We start from the raw sequence: 19,661 nt of genomic DNA on the forward strand, positions 1-19,661 counted from the left end.
CCTGGGCTTGAATAGAACACGTATTTACTCTGTCCCGCCATGTTAAGATGGCATTGAAAATGAGAACCGCAAGGCAAACATGTTCTGTCAACAGCAGCACAGCTCAAGTGTACTGTCAATATTAGAAAAAAAAGTACAAACAAATATCTCTTTATAAGTATCACCAGTTCAGAAATGACGACCGTTGTTTTAATTGTCATATTTAACAGCTATTTATTGAAAAACGCTGTGTAAATAAATGATGAAACATCCAGATCATTTGTAAGAATGTGTTCCAGTGTAATTGTTTTGCCGCTTGGCTTTAAAGGAACAGGATGGGCTGTTTGATTTCGCCAAGACCTCATATTGTGATGATGAAACTGTTATGATCCCCGCAGAGAGCCTCAAATGAAAGCATACAGCAATGAAATAAATAAGAACAGAGCAAATGAGGTTTACATTACTGTTTAATTTAATGGGATCCTCACCCTCTCCTTTTGTTCTCCTCCGGCAGTCTGTGGTCCCAGCATCGACATTGGGAACGACATCAGCGAGTTTAAGAGTCTAGAGAACTGCACGGTGGTGGAGGGCTACCTGCAGATCCTCCTCATCGGCGACAAAAACAACAACAACATCAACCAGGATGTCTTCCGCTCCCTCAGCTTCCCCAAGCTGACCATGATCACCGACTACCTGCTGCTGTTCCGGGTGTCCGGCTTGGACAGCCTGAGCACGCTCTTTCCCAACCTCGCCGTCATACGCGGGCGGAACCTCTTCTACAACTACGCCCTCGTGATCTTCGAGATGACCAGCCTGAAGGACATCGGCCTGTACAACCTGAGGAACATCACCCGCGGCGCCATCCGCATCGAGAAGAACCCCGAGCTCTGCTACCTGGACTCCATAGACTGGTCCCTCATCCTGGACGCCGAGTTCAACAACTACATCGCCGGGAACAAGCAGTCCAAGGAGTGCAGCGACGTCTGCCCGGGCATCATGGAGAACAACCCTCAGTGCAGGAAGACCATGTTCAACAACAACTACAACTACCGCTGCTGGAATTCCAATCACTGCCAGAAAGGTAAGCCGACTGTCACACATGATAGCTCATCAGGGGTTTGAATTGCAAATAGATGGCGCAGACAGTCTAGCCTGGGGCCTTGATTTGTGTAGATGTGAATCTGGGAGTGTAATGAACGGCTCCGTGCCTACAGCTGTGGCCTGCTACCTGTCACTTTAACTGCTTTGGCTGTTGTGTTTTGGCTGCGGGGAAGGAAGAAGGAACGCAGGGGGATGTTGTTATGCATGATCGACTTGTCTGCAGATCTTTGCTGTAATAAATCTCAGGTGTTTATCCAAGTTAAGGAAAGATGAAGAGCTAAACAGAGGTATCAGTGGAGGCTGCAATTTTGCCTCAGACTATGTCGTTGTTGAGAGAGGTTTGAGCAACTACTGGCTGTCAAATGTCAACCTCTATTTACTCAAAAACCTGTATTTCAGGGATATTATTACCTGTAGTTGTTGCATTTCTCTCAAAAGAGGCAGTAGCTCACATATTCAGGTGTCTTGTGACGCCTATTTGGATGCAAGTTCAATTCAAATGTTCTCAGTAAATGCTCCAGAGTTTAATTAAACTACTCCAGTGTGAACTCGCCCTTTAATTCTGTGTTTACGACTGCAGCGTTTTTCGATGACTTGTTTTGCTGGTGCGTTTTCAGACAATGTGTTTTGGCTGACCGAGTGTGTGTGTGTGTGTGTCTGGCTGAATTGTTTCCCTGGTGACTGGCGCCTTGCTGCAGACTCAGCATGTTGATGTTTTCAGTCTTGTGACATGGAACTGTCGCAGGGACTGGCCTGGAGGATCGCATGCATGTGCGCACACACACACACACACACACACACACACACACACACACACACACGTAGAGTCTGTCTGTCACCATCATCAAACACACTCAAAGCGCAGACAGAGATGCAGGCACGGCACGCACACACACACACACACGTAAACAGGCCGAATCACAGAGATGCAAATATGTCTAACATACACACATGCGCCTGGCTTGCTTTGTTGGTTGTTGGAGTGGCAGAGTGTGGGTACGCTAGAGAAGAAACCAGGAGGTGGGATATGTTGGAGGACGACGTGTCGGATGGATGGAGGGGGTGTCAGGTGGAGGAGCAGGACTCTGTGCTGTTTATCGTTTGTCTTGTCAGCAAGAAAACACTATAGAGAGTCCACAATAAACTCTAGACCTCGCCTCTCCTGTTTGTCAGTTTGTACCAATGGGCGTTAGACTCTTGTAAATAAAGGTCTCATTCAGTAAGACACTATATCACTGATAATTTAACCAGTCATCATATGGATGGGTACCTCGTGAACCATATAAGCAAAGGTGGTAAAGTACTTGGAGCTTTTTCTTAAGTAAAAGTAACAAATGTATAAATACTATGTTAATTAAAAGTACAAAAGTGTTAGCATCAAAATACACTTAAAGTACCAAAAGGAAAAGTACTCATTATACAGAATGGCCCATTTCAGAATAATGTATAGGCTATTATATTATTGGATTATAATTATTGATGCATTAATATGTAAGCATCTCTAATGTTGCAGCTTTTAACGGTTGGGCTACTGGACTACTTTATATTCTACCCGGCAACTTAATCCATAATAACAACATCATCATTTATTAATTGATTTATATTTTGCATTAATAATCTCAACTAACTAAAGCTGGTAAATACATGTAGTAAAAAGTATATTATAAATATATAATATTTCCATCTGAGATGTGGTTGAGTAGAAGTATAAAGTAGCAAAAAATTTAAATACTCAAGTAAAGTACAAGTACCTCAAAACTTATTTACATTGCACTACTGACCATAAGCCCTTTTTAAAGTTGTGTCTTCACATGCGAGAAGGCCACCCGTCTTCCATCCTGCTGCCGCGCCATCAACTCAACAACAACCGGCAGCTGTGTTGCTTTGACGAAGAACTCCACAATTCAAATTCATTTTGGTCAATTATGTGACCTTCATCTCCGAGTGTCTGAAAAATAAAAAAAAATAAGATTCAATTCCTACATTGTTAACTTTACAAGCAACTAGAACTTGGAGATAAAGTTCATCAGTATGATATACTGTATATATCGGATTATAAACCAGTATGTGGTATGGAGGTCAAGTGTTACAGGGCTGTACAGACTAGACACCGTACAGGGCCATCTTTCTGTCTCCACTCTGTTGAGACTAAAACATGTTGTTTTTCAGAGGGCCGGGGCTGTGAAGGACAGGAAATAGATTTAGATATTATTTTAAAATAGCCAACAACTAGATGCCTTGGCTAGTAGTAATTATATTACCAGTGCTAGTGCGACAGCTGCTGCTACTACTGTTTCTCTTACCACTGCCTCAACTACCAAGCCACCTGCTGCTACAACTAACTACTATGATTACTACTACTACTACTACTACTACTACTACTACTACTACTACTACTACTACTACTACTACTACTACTACTACTACTACTACTACTACTACTACTCCACTGAGGCTACAACAGTTAGTATAGATACTGCTGCTACTAAAACCACTGTTACTACTGAAAGTACACCAGTGCTGGGGCCACATTCCTCTTGTGTGCAGCTGTATGATGTCTGTGCCCAACAGGCACATGTACACACAGACCTCTGCTCCACTATAATGTTGACTAACTGGTGCCAGCGCAGTTAAAGTGGCGTCTGTGTGAACTTTTAACTTGCAAAAATTGTAATCTTTATTTAAACAACAGGAAAGAGTCCAAGGAAACAGGAGGGAAAACTCAGACCTCTCATGGAAATGAATGTAGACTCTTATCCACTATTTTAAGACATGGGGGTCCACATAATTTCACCACATGGTTGCAGATTGTCCATTGGCCACATCTCCAGACTATCTGGACAGATGAGACACTTTTAGGCATGACTGATGTGTTTGTGTTCACTTGGCATCTTCCTATCCGAGAGGTTGACGTGCTTTGTTAAGTCAGTTTAAGTAGACTAAATATAGAAGAAGTGGAGAGCGACCCCGTGAAGATGCATAAGCAGTCGACCGGGCTCCTGAGGGAGTGTGCCAGCCAGGGCAAATGGGCCATCGTTTGCTGCTGCCGCTGCCTTAAAACAGCATTGATCTCAAACAACATGAGCACTACTGCTCTCACTGCAGAGACTGCATTGTTGTGCTATTTATTAGGCAGTTTATTGGAGGAGTCTGGCGCTAGTAAAACCAGGCTTCATTAAGAAGAGGAAGGCCGATAGCTGGAGTAGTTTAGCTGGCTGACCAAACAGCGTTCATTCCCTCAGGTTGTCGTTGTCTGGCGGCTCCAGTACCTGCAGATCAGAGGCTGTTTATACGTATGCAATCCTGTTACTTAGTGGTATCCAAAGTGGTAAACACTACACATACAGTAGAGTATGGGAACACTTTGGGTTTCACACATTACCAGGACATCTCTGACTACATACATGCTGTAAAGGAAACTTTTCTAGATATTTTCCAAAGTAAAAGTCCATAGAAGTGTATGATTCAACCTTTTCCCCATAGTCTAGTGTTAAAAAAAGTTAACAAATATCGCAATCAATCATAATATTGAAACGCAATACTTACAAATCGCAAAACATATCGAATCGGCACCTAAGTATTGTGATAATATCAAATTCGGAGATAATAAGCATGTTGTCTGAGCCCTATGTCTTAGTATGTAGCAGTAAAAATAGTAAAGCCTAATGCTGCTAGTATCATGTCTGTTTACTAGATTTTGTCCCCGTATCAGCAAACACTCTGACAATAGAGGACCAAATTTATAATGGTTTTCATGTGTCTCTTCTGATAACGCCCTGTATCAAGCTTCAGTAATCGTATCTGGGATGTATTGTTTGAATGTATGCCTTGCTCACAGGCCTTCTGCTGTGCTGGCATGAGAGTCATCTTTGTATTCAGAGACATTTTTATTTCCAGACCCGGTCATTCATCAGATCAATAAATGACGGAAGGGGGAAAGTGCTAGCCCTGTTTTCATTGAGTTACTATAGAGGACATTCTCTGAGCCGGAACTCATTCATAAAACTGTTACAAGGAAAAGAGGGTTCAAAGGCTCTTTCCTTCTCTGGGAAAGTGGAGTGTTTTTCAGTGGCGGTGGTGGGGGCTACATTCTCCCATGTTTACTTCCCTCATTTATTTATTTTTTTGGAATCTGGTTTGGGTGTTTTGTTTCGTTCATAACTCATAGGCTTCTTCTAAAGAAGAGCCATGTCCGTGCATGCTGGGAAACAAACACACTCTCTGAAACGCACAAACCCACACACACACTCTCTCATTGAACAGCATGGGGGATGTTTTTCCGGTGCTTTGTACGGTCTGAGGAGATGAAAGCACATCATTAAAGTACAAAGTAGGTCTTCAGGGATTTACTGGAAGGAATTTTTGTCTTTTGTTAACCCCTGACTGAAGCGATTACTCATTAAACTAAAAGGATTGTCTTCAGGGTCGTTGCTAGATTAACTTACTGTACTTGACATGTCGGTGTTTGCTCATTTGTTACGTATTTAGTTGTCATTTTATCGTGAACGGCGGCATTGCTTGTCAAGATACAAATCAAGTATAGGAACAAATTTCTAAACTTAATACTTTTATGTGTAAGTTTTGAAAGTTTCTGACTTAATACAACTTCAAGTGGTGTCATCAAAAAAGACACTGGCAGGCAGCAGTGCACTATTTCCATGCCTAAAATGTAATTTTTAAAAAAGGCTTCTTTGGGTGAGCAAGTAAGGGCTGGGATATGGCCCTTAGGTACTGCCACATGATTTTGTTTTGAAAAATCTAAAACTTTTGGCAGGAATCAGTAAAGGCCATAAATCATGTTATTTGCCAGCATCTCTTTACAGTTTAACTTGGATGTAAAAAGTGATCTTTGCTGACTCAAAGTTCACAATGAATGGTATTTATATTTCTGACAGAAAGCCCTCTCAGGTACTCTGGCTCACGGTAAATCCCTGTAGTGACAAGCTTAGTGCTTAATCACTTTTTATTAATCAGCATACAAGAAAATAATCCACATTTGTTTAGACATATTCTGTCTTTTTGACCGACAAGTCAGCTGGGTCCACAGATTGGACAATATTTCTAGCTCATTGCAGGTATACATCTGTATTGTGTATACGTTGGTTGTAACAAGAAATTTCGGTGCAGATGGACCAAGGTTGTTTGAACCAGTTTAGAAACTGTCACCAATACGTAGTTTGTCCAGCAGAGAGCACACTGACAAATTTGTTTTTCAACTGTAAAATATCCAAGTCAATGTAAATTTAGTAACCAAATTTCAGGGGTCATTGTCAAAATATTGGTTTAAAAGTGCTCTATACGATATCCATAGCATTAGTTTAGCAGCAACAACTATTTGCTATGTAAAGATATAGAGGAGTAGTGTCTACCTGAGTAGAGAATGAAGTCTCTCTCCCTCTGTGTGTGTTGTAATCAGAGCTTCTCTGTGCTTTGTTGACATCGCCGGGCTGGCTGCGCGTGCTTTTAGTGCATGTTCGTGCCTGTGAGCGTGACCCACTGGCTAGCTCACTGCACTCATACAACGGTTACAGCTGATACCGTCTTCCAGACCTACGGTGCTGTTCCGGAAGCGTAGCACCCCCCCAGGTAAGCACTGTTAGCACCATTAGCTGCGAGTTGGCGGCTCAGCCGTCGCCATGTTGAGAACCGTGCGGAGGCAATAGAAATGCTCCCAATCTTGCATGTATTTATAATGCAAACAAATGTTTTTTAACTATCGTACATCTATATCGTTATCCGCCTTCAAAAATACAGTATCAGTTGGGGCATCATGGTGTCGACGCATCCCAACAACGTACCTGATTCGATTCCAGCCTCATTGCATTTTGTATGCCTCCTCTTCCTCAAGTCTCCCAACAAATCTCAGTATATCAGATAACACTTTTTGCTGAAACAAGTAACGCTGTGATTTTTAAATTAAAATGCTGAATGCATCTGTGAAATTGTGCATTAGCTGACATGCAGGCGACATACTATCAGCTGTCCAGCAGGAAAACACACTTGTGTGTATGTGTGTGAAAGAGAGTCACTCAACAGAGAGAGGGAGTGAGTTGTGGACTCGGTCCCATCCCCCCCTCCCTCTCCTGTTTTCTGCTTGGTTTTGGATGTGGTAGATCCAGTGTTTATTTACCTAGTGCCTCTCTAGTGCTTAATCTGAGGCCATTTTTCAGTTTCTACCTCACTGATGTTTTGGAGGGTTTCATTAGTGAACCGTGACCGTTTCTGCTCTCTCCCAGCATGGTTGAGATGAGGTAGCTGGGATGATTATTGAATATTGTGCAAAGGCATTGATTGGGGCTGTAAAATGTTAGGTTGTGTTTAGAGTTCGGGACTAAGACTTAGTTCCATTGATGAACTTGTTAAAATGTTTCCAGAACCCGACATCACTTCATTGATCCGCCTTTCAGCTACACCTTCTCCCTGCACTTTTCAAATACAACCAAAAGTCAGGTGCTGTATTTCTCACTCACTATTTTTCTGTTTTCCTCTGTGATTGATTGTAGTGAGGGTCTGATATCGGTCGTAAGTGTAGTGCACAGTGACCATTAGAGCAAAGTGATGGCAGCTGCATTTACCACAAATTCAAATTAGTCTCTGTTCTCAGCTGCCGTGAGGACGTCAGCTTTGAATATCCTGCTTCCATAACAGAGAAAACTGAATATGTGATCACAATCTTATTGATCCTGCTACTTTTAAGAGGCCTGCATTGTGGGTTGAAAGCCATTTTGACTAGATGTTTATGGAGTTAACATGCCTAAGTTTAGTTAAATATTTTATTAAATATTTTAATATGACACATACTATAGCGGGCTTCTTGCTGCTTGCATCTCTGCCACAGATGAAATGGATTGCAGTTCTCGAGAGATGAAATCCTCTGGACCTTTGAGATGCCCAAAGCAGCCGATCAGGGGAAACTGAAGAATGTTAAATTAATCTGATGAGATGAGGTGTTTTAATTTTTAGATATTCATTTAGAGACACATAGAATAGCTCCCACCAATAACTTGGTGATGTGTTTCCAGCAACTATAGTATGTATCACTGCATGTCACGGTCAATTAAACCAACAGAACTGGCTGGACATCTATTTGCAGAATGATTGCATGTGACAAAAAAAGTAATGAAAGGATGGATTAAGTACAAAATAAAGGGTTGAGAAAGGTATTGAGAGAGCGAAGGAGGGAAAGGAGAGAGTGAGGAAAGAAATGGATGATGTACTGAGAGTTGATGGAGGATACACAGGAGCTCAGTGCTAAAGCTTCCACAAGGTTGAAGCCGTCAGACTCAAATCAGATGACAAAAGTGATTCAGCATGTTCAGATGTGCGTTTTAAAGTGAAGTGGCACGTGCAGGGATCGGTCAATAAAACGAATGCATGGCTCTACCTCCTCATGCACATATTACATGACTGAACATGACCTGTAACATACAGTAGAGTAGTACAGTATGTACTGACACACATGCAGAACAACCTCATAAACAGCATGTGACAGTATGTGTGTGTATACGTCATGTAAGGCAACAGGGGAGAGAGTGTGGAGGTGTTTTTGATCAGAGTAAATCAAAGTGAGAGGAGCCCAGCAGCTCCAGCAGAGAGGTCATGTTATCCAGACAGACTGACTTGTGTGACCCAGTGCTTAGGGCTTAAGGAAACCCAGTGACTACTAGTTCCTGCTGATGTCTGTCTAATCTCTGCTATGATTAGCTCCATATACCATCATGTAATGAGTACAGACACCCACTGTCTCACTCCATGTACGCGACTTAGTCGTTCAGGGGATTGATGTGGTGTCCTGTTTGAATCCCTGGTCTGAAAGTGATAGAGAAATGCTCTCTCTTCCCTTAATGTCACTAAGGATCAATGTTAGAGACATTTAAATTAGTTTGTGTTTGTACATTACCTACATCAGGTTATTGTCTTATGCTTGTGGGTGTGTCCTTTCCATTCACAACTGAGCTTTTGATTGACGGCTTCTAACAGCCACTCACGTACAGGAGCTGAGCATATCATGAGCTGTCAACATGTAAAGCTGTATGATATATTTAACAGACACTATTATGTAAAATGCTAGCATGTTGACTTATCTTGGGGCTGCTCCCTACGATAGCATGATAAGAGCTAAAGGAGTTAACAGATCATTTCAAACTATTTTTCTTGAATAATAACTAAAATAATCCTCACATTGTCCCCAGAGTCCAAGATGATGTCTAAAAAATGGATTGTTTTGTCCAACCGACAGTCTAAAGCCTAAAGATATTCAGATTAATGATATAAATCAGAGAAAAGCAGCAAATCCTCACATTTGAGAAGCCAGAGCCAAATAATGTTTTTTCAAGTTTTGCTTAAAAATGGCTTTAAATCAAACAATTTGAAGCAGACAGTCACATCTTCTGTTAAAAGTCATATTTGGTTAAATGATCTGTGAGAAAACTGGAGTTCAGACCAACTCTTCTTGTAAGCATTGCAATCAGTAAAATGTCATATTTACTGTCAATCAAAAAAAAAAATTTTTTATCTGTTCAAAATGAAACTTAAAGAGAGATTTGTCAAGTATTTAATACTCTTATAAACATGGGAGTGGACAAATAAGCTGCTTTATGCAAATGTATGTATATATTTATTATTGGAAATCAATTAACAACACAAAACAATGACAAATATTGTCCAGAAACCCTCACAGGTACTGCATTTAGCATAGAAAATATGCTCAAATCATAACATGGCAAACTGCAGCCCAACAGGCAACAACAGCTGTCAGTGTGTCAGTGTGCTGACTTGACTATGACTTGCCCAAAACTGCATGTGATTATCATAACGTGGGCATGTCTGGTAAGAGGTCAAGGGACCCCTTTTGAAAATCGCCATGACAGTTGTCTCTCGCCAAAATTTAGCTTAAGTATGGAACGTTATTTAACCTCTGCCTTGACAAGCTAGTATGACATGACTCCTTAGGTTTTCTAGTTTCATATGATGCCAGTATCTTCACTCTAGCTTTAAAACTGAGCCCGCTACAACCTAAAATTTGCAAGGTGCGTTAATGTGTTAAAGAAATTAGTGGCGTTAAAACGGTTCAGCGTTAACATGTTATTATCATGTTAACTTTGACAGCCCTAATATTTACACTACATAACACCTTTGAAGATACTTGGATACTGTCATCTTGTCTTTTGGGAGTTGTATAAACAGGTTTATTGTTTTCACCTACAGCGGACATTTTAAAAGCCGTTATTTGTCAAAACTGAAATCACAACATATGATGATCCGCAACTAGTCGTGCACCCCGTACCCTGACCCAGAACCCGGAGGCTGTCAGGGCTGGTAATTATAGGGACGGCTTTTCAAACCAGGCACATCCATGACTACTTTTAGTGAACAGTCACACCCATCCCTGGAATTCCTGGAAGAGAACATTACTGGTTTGGCTGTGTTGAAGTGCCTACTGTAATTATGTGGCCTTTAATTGTGCTCTGTTAACACCGTCAGATTGGGATGAGCTGTGACCAGGGACGGAGACCAGTCTCTTGTTTGTGGATTTGAGGCTGGTTGGAATAGCGTTTTTAATGTTTTGTTGTAAAGGCTCATTTTCCATCATTTCCCTCTGCTGGGATCACAGTAGAGTAGAATTACAATGAAAGGGAGAAAAGGCAATATACTTTGTCCTGGTTTGGGTTATTGTGTTCTCCAGTTTAGGATTACAGTTTTGCGTTATGTTTATACAGAATTGGCTATCCAATTTGTCAGGATGGAATAAGAACAAAAACATAAACTGTTGATACATTTATTCATTGATTTATTTTTCTGGTGTCACAGATTTTTGATGAATAACCATCAGTTATGTGGATATAATGACTAAGTGGGTAAAGGCAAATAATACAACAGCTAGAACAGTCTGTCACTTTACTGTGATGAAGCCTTTAAAACCAGGAAAAGACAACACTTACGCCATATTATGATGTCTAAAATCTAGTCTTATATCACAACATCAATATATTGCCACGCCCTAGAAAGTAGGATGGGCTGGGAGGCTTTGCACACACTCGCACACAATCAGATAGCAGTGTAAATTTAGGACGCTGATCTTTAAGTTTTGTTCTAGTAACATGGCAGAGAACCCGTTCCGTACCATGCCCAAAATGGCCATATTGACCCGTATGACGTCAAGCTGCTTGCCAGCTTTCCTGTCACAATTGCAGGTCCAACTGGAGCATTTATTGCTACTAGTCTCCAGACAGTTTTGGTTGTAGGTGACATGGGTATTAAGTACCTGGTTACCAGTCTCCATCCAGTCTAATAATGATAATACCAACCTAAAAAGCATTGTTTCATTGACCTCCTGTGCTTTCAGTCCGTTTCACCTCTGATCACACCACGCATCACTGTTGGTTGTAGTTTGGTGTGGTCAGAAGTTCATACTACACACAAGATCGTGTATCAGAACAGGGTAGCTTAGAGAATCTCTGCTTATCAAAGTAAGTGGAAAAACATCCAGGCCTTGAATTCTGGTGGTGATAAGATTCCCAACATGTTTTAACGCTACCAGCTGGGTACTGTAGGTCATTAGCAGTTCGTATCAGGCCAAGCGTCCTCAAGGTGAATGGGAATCTTATACTCCCGTAGCCTCCTCCATCCCTTCCATCAAATTCCTGAGATATTTCTGTCTTCCCGCGCCAAGTAAACACACAAACACAAAGACTCAGGAATGTAGACAACTCCTTCTGATGCAGCCTGTGTGAGTTGGTGGTTGGAGTCAACAAAATTAGGAATTTACATTCCACGTATTTTGAATCTCTCCAAACAGCTTTATGTGCCCACTAATTAAATTAACCCATTTTGACTCAAAGTGGACTGATGAAGGTTAAATCAACCTGTGTTTGATGCTGACTCTGTTGATTCACTCTGTAGGTTTAGGAAATGAATCTGCTGGACCAAGATCTGGCATTTTATACATCTTAAAAACTAGAAAAAGATGTGGCCAGTCATGTGAATGAACTACAATATAAAAACAAAAGTAGTTTTACAAGGGCAGAGCAGTTTATTGTTGAAATCTAGCAACAACCTAATATGATAAAGAGGGAGCCAGTCCAAGTGAAAATAAACCGTCAGTTTGGCTTTATGGTGTCTGCTGATAAGGAAACCCTGAGCTCAATGCCATGTCATATTCTCCTGAACAGAAACAATGTGAGGTGAGGAAATTTCCCCACCAGTTAATCACCGGACATTTTACAAGAAAACAATGACGCTCAATATCTGTAAAGCGCGTACTTTTGATCTTTAACGTTGGATGCCTGTGTGTCTGGCCTCTACGGTCGAGCTTTCGCTGCGTGGCCACAGGTTTCCACCTGGCGCCTGGCACCTTCCACCTGAATGCTTTGTCCTCAACACAGCGATTGCCTCATTATAGTTATGGTTCCCTCATAGCATTGGGTTTAAATCCAAAATATTGCCAAATAGGCGCTTTTGCTTTTTGCTTTTTGCTTTTGACACCAAATCTTGTAGGACAACTCTCTTTCATCCTCTGTGTGTGTGTGTGTGTGTGTGAATCCGACTCCTGCTACTCTACACATTCACTTTCAGTTTGTAGCGTCCTTTGTCCGACTATGTATTGAAAACACGGTGCTGATACGTGAAAATGAACTAAATGGGTTTTATTTCTATAAAGAAATCAAAATGAGGTTTGAGCCAGTGTGAAATTTCATCAGTATAGCTTTAACTTTGCCTTGTTTCATTGTGATGAAATAGTGAATAGTGTTGGTTTGGACCATTAGTGTCCAGCCATAGTTCTTAGCCCTACAGAAGAGCTGCAGCTCCTGCAATATGAACGTGAAACATGTTAAAATCACTTTTGATGTCAAACAGCATCATCTGTATTTACTGAAAACAGCAGTGATCCAACGAGATCCATCAGTGGTTGAGACTGTCTCGTTACTGGATTTTGAGCTCAGTCCTCTTCCTGCTTTCTCTTCACTGCTGCCGTAGCTCAACACTGAGCTCAACATGTGTTGCCTGCATGTTACATTGCAGCAACTTTTGTTTGTAATTTTGGCTTTGTGTACAGTTTGGATAATGTGTTTGCATTAGCTAATACACTTTTTCTTTGTTCCAAGCAAGATGCTTCCAATTATCTTTGTGTTATTGTATAACACACACTCAAAAACACACATGCTGACACACAAATCATCCACACCAAGAGTTGTCTGTATGCTGCATTGTATTTACAGTAGGGCTGTCAAAGTCAATGCGATAATGCCATTAATTTCTTTAACGCAGCTTACGATTTTTAGGTTGTAGCGGGCTCAAAACCTCAGGAATCCACTGGTGCCAACCATGTCAGGATGGAAGCTAAAAACAATCCTAACTTGTGCTCAATTTTGGCGAAGAAAAACTGGCATAGCCTTTTTCAAAAGGCTCCCTTGACCTCTGACCTCAAGATATGTGAATGAAAATGGGTTCTATGGGTACCAACGAGTCTCTCCTTTACAGACATGCCCACTTTATGATAATCACATGCAGTTTTGGGCAAGTCATAGTCAAGTCAGCACACTGACACACTGACAGCTGTTGTTGCTGTTGGGCTGCAGTTTGACATGTTATGATTTGAGCATATTTCTTTATGCTAAATGCAGTACCTGTGAGGGTTTCTGGAATAATATTTGTCATTGTTTTGTGTTGTTAATTGATTTCCAATAATAAATATATACATACATTTGCATAAAGCAGCATATTTGTCCACTCCCATGTTGATAAGAGTATTAAATACTTGACAAATCTCCCTTTAAGGTACATTTTGAACAGATAAAAATGTGTGATTAATTTGCGATTAATCACAATCATGCGATTAATCGCGATCAAATATTTGAATCAATTGACAGCCCCAATTTACAGTGAAAGTTTAGGGGGTTTAGTAAACTTAAGTTTCTTTTTAATGATAAAATCAGGTTGTGTGTGAGCCACATGCAGTGCACTGCACAGGACAGCACATAGACTATTAGTTAAGGTCAAACCTTCCTCATTGGGTAAGAGTTCAACAGTCTTGTTTGACCTAGACATAACCCTCAGAAGTACTCTTATTGTGGCCATTGTTATTTCTGCAAATCTCTTTGTCCTTCGGAAACAGTAGCCACATGTGATACCTGTCCTGATCTTAACTTATCTTGGATCTGTAGCTATCAGGGAACAGGTCCTTGTCAACCCTGTCCACCCTGTTATTGTCTGGCGTCTGTGGAGGCTCTGGGGACCAGTATTTGATTTGTCTTGTCTTTTCCAGGTCAGTCAGCAAGGGGGATGCCAGGAATTCCTTTTGTCTGTAGTTATCTCGTAGTTTCAGCCAACAAGTTCTACAAGGCTAACTGTTGGCGCTGTTTAGACTATCTTAAACAGAATATTTGTCAGATATTAGGTTGCTACCAGGTATATGATTTGCGTAACCCTTCTGACAGGAAACTGTGTTGTTTAATGGTTGATAAGCTTGGTTTTGTATTGTCTTTGTATGAGGGGGATGGAATTAACGGAGAAACGTAGCTGGTAAAGTTGCATGTAGAAAGGTTGTTGGTTGTTATCAATATTGTTTAGCCTTGTATAGACGCCAAGATGGAATAGTGCTTTGCACTGTATGGAACATTTTGGTGTACAGTCTTCAATCAGTCTTTTGTGTGAGACACAACTTACTGTTCATGTCAAGATGTCCGTCTTCCTGTCTGAACCTCCAAGACATAGTCTCTGGGTAGAATTAAGAGCTGCATAATTGATTTGTTGTCAACTATTAAGTTAATCACCAACTATTTTGATAATCGGTAAGAAAACGATTTAAAAAAAAAAAAAGTCAAATTTAAAAAAAAAAAATAGCCATGACAGTTTTTCCTTGCCAAAATTATGCTTAAGTTTGGAGCAATATTTAACCTCCTTCACCACAAGCTAGTATGGCATGGTTGGGTCCAAGGTTTTCTAGTTTCATATGATGCCAGTATCTTCTCTCTAGCTTTAAAACTGAGCCCGCTACAACCTCTGGAAGATTGATTGTGTTAATGCGTGAAAGAAATCAGTGGCATTAAAACTAATTTGTGTTAACGTGTTATTATTGAGCTGACTTTGACAGCCCTGATAGATATAATTTTTATTAAAATTGTAGTTTCTATCTTTTATCAAATTAGCTGAGCTACTTTCTTTCCATGCATCCCCAAACAACTGCAAAAGTAGCCCTTGGGGTACTGATTCCCTGGTTGGGAGTCACAACTCTAGACCATTACACAATACAGGTATTAACCTGTATTTATGCTGTCACATGACTCCGCAAGCATACCACCTGAGCAGATTCTCAGGAACTGCAATCCATCTTGGTATAATGTTACAAGGTGACAGGCGGTATGTGTGAATCCCGTCTCAGCCAGAAAGAGACGCATGTCAAGCTTTTCATCACTTACAGGAAAGATCACTTCACCTCTGTTCGTGTTTTTCCCATGAAACAGACTGTAATTATCAACAGGAAGCTTCAGACCACACATCTCCTGTGGGACGTCTCCTCACACTGGGAGGAGCGGAGGTGGGGGGGGGGGGGGGAATCAAGCATCACGTTTGATATTCCTGTCAGCAGCACTGTGCAAACTACAGCTCTTTACCTGTACTGTACAGCTGGTGCTTCTAACGGTACTGTGCTGGGACGATTCACCTATCTCCCGATTCGATACTATCACGATACTTGGGTGCCGATTCGATATGTATTGCGATTTTCAAGTATTGCGATTCGATATTAAAATTTATTGCGATTTTTGTTAACTTCTTTAACACTATATCATAGAAAAAGTTGAATCATACACTTCTAGGGACTTTTACTTTGGAAAATATCCAGGCATCAGTCTTATTTCCATGTATGTATGTTGGGTATACAGTTCCTTTTGTTAACAGACTTAGTCACACGTGTTTACTTCTGCTAACTTCGCCACTATCTCCGTCCTCTTTATACATCCATGTTTAGCTCCATCGGGGCTGTTTGAATGCATTTAACATAAACGTCAGTATATGGGTGCTCTACAGTTGTAGCGTCGGCCGATTTGACCTCGGAGATGAGAGTGGCTGCTGGCTTGACCGCACATTGCCGCGATTCGATAACATTTCCTGTCCATGACAGAGTTAGCATGCAGCTTTAGCCGTGATGTCTAGCTCTGCTTTTCCTGGCAATGTGTGAAACCCAAAGTGTTTCCATACTTTACTGTCCGTGTAGTGTTTACCACGTTGGATTTAACATGTGAGGGTGCAGGACGTGTCCATGCAGACCCACCATAATCTTGTACTTTCTCGTTTCGGTTTGTTTTGGTTGACGTATACGGAACAGATATGACGTCATGTTACTCTGACGACAACAATAAATACATTTATTTCCCAACCCTTTTGCCTTTGTGCTAAAATAAAATGGATATCTGATTCCGCTTAAGGTGTATTAACGCCTTTCTGGAATGGCAAAACCCCTTTGTACATGATTCATTTATTAATTTAATCGGAACAGGACCTAGTGAAGTTCTCTCTGAGTCATCTAATCAGGATCCCCCCCCAAAAAAATACTTTGCACCAGCCAGCCAATGAAAACTATACCTCCTCTGTCCTGTTTCCGATCATTGTTTCCATCCAAATGGTTCACAGCTTTTAAACAAATTTCCAAATAAATGAATTCCTGCAACTCTGGTACATTTTGTTATTATGTTAATATGGCGATTTTGATTCTTCATGGATTTTGGCAGCCCAAACACAAACATGGCTGTTAGGGTTGATGGTGTGCTCTCTCTTTGTTGTCGTCTCTATTAGCTCAAAGCACTTTGTGTGCAACCAGGCTGGACTGACTGGCAGGTTGTCATGTCTGTGGCTGTATAATGTAACTGACCAGCTGGTTGTGATGTCTGGTATCATCTGCTGGGAGGCTCAAGAGGTGAACAGGACATACAGAGCTGTGAATTAATGGAGATCTTTGTTCTGTAAATGTGAATCAGCCTGTAGACAACACACACACACACACACACACACACACACACACACACACACACACACACACTACTGACTGACTGGTTTTCTGAATGACTGATTCACAGACTGGACCTACACACTGACAAACTCCCTGGATGGAACAGAACATGCTTTGTATGACGCTGGAAGAAACACAGCTATATTGTTGTGTTTTCTGTCCATCATCAACTTCTCGTTCAGTCTACGGAGGAGGCTAGTCACTGTGCTGGTGCTATCGGAACACACCGGGAGGACATGGAGTGTGTGGAGTTTGGAAATATCCATCCATTAGCTAAACCCGCTTATCCTTGAAGGTTGCAGGGGGGGCAGGAGTCCATCTAAGCTGACGTTGGGGCGAGAGGTGGGGTGCAACCTAAACAGGTCACCAGACAATCACAGGGCTGACACGAAGGAACCAGAGCACCCAGAGGAATCTCACACAGGCACACGTACAACATACAAAAAAAGAGGAAAAACAAAGTTAGTGTGTAGTTTTTAGTGGCCTTTGTAAGTGTCTTTTATGTCAAGGAGGGGTGTAAGAAAATACCGATACACTTGAGTATCATGATATTATGTGTATCGATTTGCAAAAACACTATTGATTTTTAATTAATAGTTAACATTTAGCAATTCGTGGCAGACTATGGTTCATTTTGTGTTGTGTTTAAACCCCCGTTTGACTCTCCCACTCCAACGCAACAATGTAAACTGAGACAGGAAGTAGCGTAAGGGCACAAAAGTAAACTTTTTTAAACTCAGATTTTATGCATGTGATGGTGTGTTTTTATACTATGACATTTTTCCAAAAATTAGATTTTGAAAAGTCACATTATATCGCCTTGCTTATAGTACTGCAATATATCGTAGTATATTGAATTTTTAACCCCTGTATCATGATGCGTAATGTATTGCCAGCTTCTTGCTAATACACAGCCCTATTGTCAAGGTTGAGTTGCTGAGTTCTGTATTTGCAAGGGTTTTCTGTATTCACAGAAAAATAATTAATATGCATTAGGGGTGTCAATCGATTAAAATATTTAATCTTGATTAATCGCGATTAATTGCAAATTAATCACACATTTTTTCTATTCTGTTCAAAATGTACCTTAAAGGGAGATTTGTCAAGTATTTAATACTCTTATCAACGTGGGAGTGGGCAAATATGCTTGCTTTATACAAATGTATGTGTATATTTATTATTGGAAATCAATTAACAACACAAAACAGTGAGAAATATTGTCCAGAAACCCTCACAGGTACTGCATTTAGCATAAAAAATATGCTCAAATCATAACATGGCAAACTGCAGCCCAACCGGCAACAACAGCTGTCAGTGTGTCAGTGTGCTGACTTGACTATGACTTGACCAAAACTGCATGTGATTATCATAAAGTGGGCATGTCTGTAAAGGGGAGAGGTCAAGGGACCCCTTTTGAAAATGGCCATGACAGTTGTTTCGCCAAAATTTAGCGTAAGTTTGGAGTGTTATTTATCTAGTAAGCTAGTATGATATGGTTGATACCAATGGATTCCTTAGGTTTTCTATTTCCATAAGACACCATTATCTTCACTCTAGCTTTAAACTGAGTCCGCTACACCCTAAACATCACAAGATGCATTAAAGAAATGACTGGTATTATAACGTGTTAACTTTGACAGCCCTAACATGCATATATCTGGACCAATGATTCCCTAAATGTAAAAGAAAGTGTTGGTTGAGCAGAAGGCAGCAGATGCAAACTTGGTAATACAAACTTGCATCTGTGTGTTTCTGGTTTTAGGAAATGGAAAAAACAACTAAATCACATCCTTCCTTATTAAGCCTGAGGGAATTAAAGAGAAATTACAACTAAACGCGGCCCAAACCAGTTGGTTTGAGACCCATCTGAGTTCAGTCTGAGAGTCAAAGCTGTAGTGCTCATACAGTATATGAGGCTGAATGTTGATGAATGAAATGGTGCAGATCAATATGCTTGTGTCCGCTGGTCAGTAGTAACACAGTAATGTGTTTTGGTAGTGGTGAGTGGTTAGTTTATTCATTTTCAACATGATTATTTGTTTGGACTAGAACTCTGGGTTCGATCTCATCCGTGTTGCCAAGTCCCTGCACATCCTGACACTTAATGGTTTATAAGAATTGTTTGATTACTATGTATGGAAAGTTGTATATCGATATGTTTAGTTTCTGCATTCACAAATCATACAATATTACACATCCCAACATCACTGAAACATTTCATATAGAACAAATCCTGTAATTAGAGTTAAACTGTTAGGGTATTTTTTATATTGATATAAGGTGGAAAAGGGGATGTTAAATATGATTTTTAAAATACACAAGCCAGATCAGTCTTTGATTAATGAATATGTTCCCTTGCATTGCCATTTTAGATGTAATGGTGCAGCCCTGCCATACTGGGACGGGTAATTACAAAACCAAATCATACAGGAAGTTGAGGGAGCCCCAGGGGCCTGTTCCTGGCAGTCTTTGTCACCAGAGCAACACAATTAATGGAAAAAAACAGCACAATCCCAATATTGACTACAGCCATTTCCATCTACCATTTCCATCTAACATCCTGATCAAATCAAGT

At 40.7% G+C, this 19,661-nt stretch overlaps 1 protein-coding gene across 2 annotated transcripts in view; it reads left to right on the forward strand.

Moving 5' to 3' along the window:
• LOC141783853 (insulin-like growth factor 1 receptor) overlaps positions 1 to 19,661 on the forward strand; it is a 51,447-nt gene that overhangs the window by 8,572 nt on the left and 23,214 nt on the right. For both annotated transcript variants that reach the window (XM_074661444.1, XM_074661454.1), the window contains exon 2: positions 494 to 1,060. In XM_074661444.1, the coding sequence (XP_074517545.1) occupies positions 494 to 1,060 (567 nt within the window). The remainder of the gene's footprint in view (positions 1 to 493; positions 1,061 to 19,661) is intronic.

The sequence above is a fragment of the Sebastes fasciatus genome, chromosome 2 (assembly GCF_043250625.1).
Source record: "Sebastes fasciatus isolate fSebFas1 chromosome 2, fSebFas1.pri, whole genome shotgun sequence".
Taxonomy (NCBI): Eukaryota; Metazoa; Chordata; class Actinopteri; order Perciformes; family Sebastidae; genus Sebastes; species Sebastes fasciatus.